The sequence below is a fragment of the Glandiceps talaboti genome, chromosome 21, assembly GCF_964340395.1.
Source record: "Glandiceps talaboti chromosome 21, keGlaTala1.1, whole genome shotgun sequence".
NCBI lineage: Eukaryota > Metazoa > Hemichordata > Enteropneusta > Spengelidae > Glandiceps > Glandiceps talaboti.
In genome coordinates, this window is record NC_135569.1 from 11728519 (window position 1) to 11733383 (window position 4865).

General features: G+C 35.6%; 1 protein-coding gene across 1 annotated transcript in view; it reads right to left on the minus strand.

Annotated features, from left to right (window-relative positions):
* The window catches only part of LOC144451219 (uncharacterized), a 4231-nt gene extending 1188 nt beyond the window's left edge, over positions 1-3043 (minus strand). Inside the window, exons 1-3 of the mRNA XM_078142020.1 lie at positions 2996-3043; positions 1843-2020; positions 144-292 (exon numbers count right to left, since the gene is read on the minus strand). Of these exons, the coding sequence (XP_077998146.1) occupies positions 144-292; positions 1843-2020; positions 2996-3043 (375 nt within the window). The remainder of the gene's footprint in view (positions 1-143; positions 293-1842; positions 2021-2995) is intronic.
* Between the last annotated feature and the right edge of the window lie 1822 nt (positions 3044-4865).

A 4865-nucleotide genomic window follows, 5' to 3' on the forward strand; every position in this document is an offset into this window, starting at 1 on the left:
TATACTATATTGTACTGTATTGTACTGCATTGTACAGTACTGTACTAGTATACTGCACAGACTTACTAGTACAGGTGTGATGAAGATCATAGAAAAAGAACATAAAAAGGTGGTGAAAAACAGACGTTGCATCATATTCATACCTTATTGAGATTCCTCAGATACGCATCAGGATTGCATCTGTAGGCCGGCAACTGTGACAGAATCTCTCGCTGATCGTGAATCCACTTCCGTACATGGAAATATGATTCTGGTAATTTCATTCCGTTACTTCCCGTCCTGCTCCGAGTCTCTGTTATATGAAACAAAAGAGTCAAAATTCACATTTATTAAAACTCCGCTTCCTAATTACAATGGAAGCAAGTTGATTGATTCTACCAAGTCTGTACTTGCTACTTATCATTAACTTTGCTAAACTGTATCGTCGAGTCTGGCTCAACTACAAAATCTTTTTTGACATAATTACATTGCTACAACAATTATATTATAATATAATATAACATATATTAACATATATTGATAATAATCAAGTTATTTACCCCAAATAACTATAACAGTTGGCAAATGGGGAGTCAGGAAACAGCTTACAGCTAGTCTGGGCCTGTTCCCTCACATATTTATATACAGAAATTCACAGCAAGGTATTCAATATGACTCAAAATATATAATGTATTATATACAAATGGTTAAAATCACAAATATACAGTTGATCAGTTATACTGTGACAGTAGATGTTGCTTGGAGATTTGTTTGAAATGATATAGAGTTAATACATTTTATGCTGGCAGGGTTTCATTCCAAATTTTTGCGCCAGAAAAAGAAATACAAAATTGACCTGGGTTCAATCTGGCATGATATTTATATAGATTATATCATGGATATTGCTACATCTTATCGTTTGGGGCGACAAAATTTAAATTACAATACATTTTAATCAACTGACACGCCTGAAATGGTACATATCGTTACAATGTACTGGTTTATGATTTAGTAACAATCTCTAGACAATGGTAGCTTATACAAATAAAGTGTAGCAATGTTAGTAAGATTGTTTGTTACCCCAGACGATGAAAAGAAGCTATAAGTAGGAACTTTGTCGCATCAGACGATAAAATATAGCAGTGTTATCAGTTAGCAAGATTCTTGTCGCGTCAGACGATAAATTGTAGCAATGTTATTAGTTAGCAAGATTTTTGTCTCGTCAGACGATAAAATGTAGCAGTGTTATTGGTTAGCAAGATTTTTGTCTCGTCGGACGATAAAATGTAGCAGTGTTATGAGTTAGTAAGATTTTTGTTGCGTCAGACGATAAAATGTAGCAGTGTTATTAGTTAGCAAGATTCTTGTCGCGTCAGACGATAAATTGTAGCAGTGTTATTAGTTAGCAAGATTCTTGTCGCGTCAGACGATAAAATGTAGCAGTGTTATTGGTTAGCAAGATTTTTGTCTCGTCAGACGATAAAATGTAGCAGTGTTATGAGTTAGCAAGATTTTTGTGGCATCAGACGATAAATTGTAGCAGTGTTATTAGTTAGCAAGATTTTTGTGGCATCAGACGATAAAATGTAGCAGTGTTATTAGTTAGCAAGATTTTTGTGGCATCAGACGATAAAATGTAGCACTGTTATTAGTTAGTAAGATTTTTGTCGCGTCAGACGATAAAATGTAGCCTATTACATAAGTACGATTTTTGTCGAACCGATTTGCTTCTGCTCAAGTCATTTTCATTATATCTCTATTTATGAGTTTAAAGAAACCCCACAAGGTGACCTTGCCATTAATAGAAGAGACACAGAAAAAAAGTCAAAATTATTTTGGCGGGAGAAACTATAATTTGCCTACCTGGGGATTGACCAATTGCTGTCGGTGGAAATACCATGTGATCTCCGTTGACTGTACTCTCACTGCCTGTACTACCCATACTAGCTGTACGTTTAATGGCGTCTCCATCCATCTCGACTGTCATTGTCAATAACGATTCGTAATCTTTGAAGTAGACATTAAGTTTGGTGAAAGACACCTGTGGAGTATACAGGGAAACTGTTAATAGTCCGATCTCGTTATGGACGAGATCGATAGTGATCTCGTGATGGACAAGATCAACAGACTTTCCAAAATAGTCACAGTAGCGCATGCCATGTTTGTTTGTTTGTTTGTTTGTTTGTTTGTTTGTTTGTTTGTTTGTTTGTTTGTTTGTTTGTTTGTTTGTTTGTTTGTTTGTTTGTTTGTTTGTTTGTTTGTTTGAGTTCGTAAGCAACACTAACTATGCATGTGGTGTATCCGTCCACGAATCACCCTCCCTCATACAGTATTATCATGACGTAATATTGACAGTGACGTCATGACATTATGTATAATTATCCAGTAGTCTAACATGATCGTACTGGAACCTCAATATTTGTGGAAAAAAATCAACAGACCCGCTTAAAGCTGCACTAGCTGCAACTGGGACGTTCTCTGAAACTATTTTGTTAGACACATAGACGTATTTGTAATATCGTACGCCCTCAACGTACGTTATTGAATCACCTGTTGGTAAATGTATTTGTGTAGCTTTACATATAACATGCTTAAATTGATTTTTGGGTCCGCACCTAAAATAAGTGCCCCAATGCGGGTCATGATTTTCAGTGAATATATTGTTGGTTCTCTGATCGAAAAATATATAACTCCAGTTCTGACTATTGGTGCAGCTTGAACGATTTACATATTTCGTAGTAAACGATTTCAAGAACGACAGCAAGTTTCCAGATTATTGAACGATATTTCATGGATGCATTCTAGCAAACCAGGGCACATTTTTCCGTTGACGCAACGAACAAATGATAAGCCTTGGTAGGAGCCGTAAAGATGCATGTGTCGCGGTTAACGACGGCGCATAAATGTCTCAATACGTCGACGTCGAAACAGACTAAATTGACGGACAAACACCACCTTTGTCACGTGATACATTGTTTCTCACAATTCGACTATTATAGTTGTAACGATAACTTACTTGTAGCTCTTCTATACCTCTGGTGATTTCGTCAAGTCCTGTAACCATGGTAACAAAAAGACTATATTAAAATCATTAAACTAGCACACTATTTGATGCTGAAACTAAACTTTTATTTGTTTATAGTTGTTTGTCAAATATTGGCATACGTAAGGCCTAAAACAATTGTTTGGTTCCGTTTACCTTACCCATATATTTTTTCACGCCAACCCTAAACTTTTTTTACGTGTTCGAGAAGAAAATAATAAAATCGCAAAAATTGTGAAGTCTCGCAATAAATAGTGGGTGCGGCCGGAAACTGACATCAACTTAAAAAGTCAATATAAAACTGTTCTTCCAATCCGAAATGGCTGTACATCTGATGAGAAGAAACCAATAACACAGAGACCATATGGAAAACGACGGAAAACATAACTACCTGAACTAGACGCTCACATAAGAAAAACATATATATATATATATATATATATATATATATATATATATATATATATATATATATATATATATATATATATATATATATATATATATATATATAAATAAAATAAAAAATCTACCTACCCCACCTATTCTAAAATTGAGCGTAATCGGAACCACACACTTTTTTTGTTAGGCCCTAAGCGTATGTAATACAATATATATCTACCGACGTTTTACTAACATTTAGTGCTCGTACCATTTGACCTTTGACACTGGTATAACATCTGTTCTATTTCAATAACTCTAATGGGATGATTATGGCATACACACTTACATTAGCATTCCTGTATGATTTATAGAAATGTTTAAGAAAAGAACATGAAATCATATCATAAACAGCGCCATCTATCATGAAACAGAGTGAACAAAGTAACCGTTTGCTTTGCAGTAGATATCTTTCAGATAATATATGTCGTTTATTTATCATTATTCTCTTATAATATTGTTAATTACCGGTTGACATGACACTGTCATCTTCGTTGAACCGTGGACTTATTGCTTCCGGGTCATAACTGTACTCTTCCGGTGGGTCTTCCCGATCTACAAGGTATAAATAATAAGTATGTATAGTCTAGAGGCTATCCTTGGCTTTTGAATCTTTCTCCATGTCTAGATGAAGCGGAAGTCATGAACCAAAAGTTGTTTATGCAAATGAGTAAACCCCAAACTGTTAGAATGACATTATGTGATGTGACAAATGTGCCATATATGGTCATTACGTAACTGCCCATAATAAATACTGACTTCTTATTGGACAAAATTCTGTGATTGATTAACATAAGCATGATGTCAATATCTGTGTGGGTGGCTTTGTTTGAATTAGAAATTTCATCTCAGCTCCTCATTCCTCTAGACGTGGAGAAGGATTCAAAGCTATGGATAGCCTCTAGACTTAGTATAACAGTGCACGTAAAGTTTATGAATGTTAGTGATCATAAAATGGGATTTATCACGAGTCTCCTTAAAGTTAAAACACAAATAAAATTTCAACATCTTTCATATGCAGGCGCACAATGAAACGCACATATGCATATAATGTAACATAGCATGGAATCCATGCGAATTGGACTTTTTACATTCTCGTAACACCACCAGCCCCCCCCCCCCTCCCCAGGGGGAGGGATAATCCCTAGATTTTCTGGCGGGTGTATGCAGCCTAAATCATCTACAATCAAAAACATCTACCCATGCATAATCCAAAGACATACTCATTGAATTCCCGCTCAGAAACACCAGGTCAATTGCCTTTTTTCTGATGCTGTGAAGGTATTCATAATTAAGAATGAAGACGTTTCCTATATGTTATCGGCCCAATGATTAGGGAATTTTCTGATGAAAAGCCGACTCGTGTTAGGGATTTGTTCGTGAAAAAGTGACCCCTTTGGGC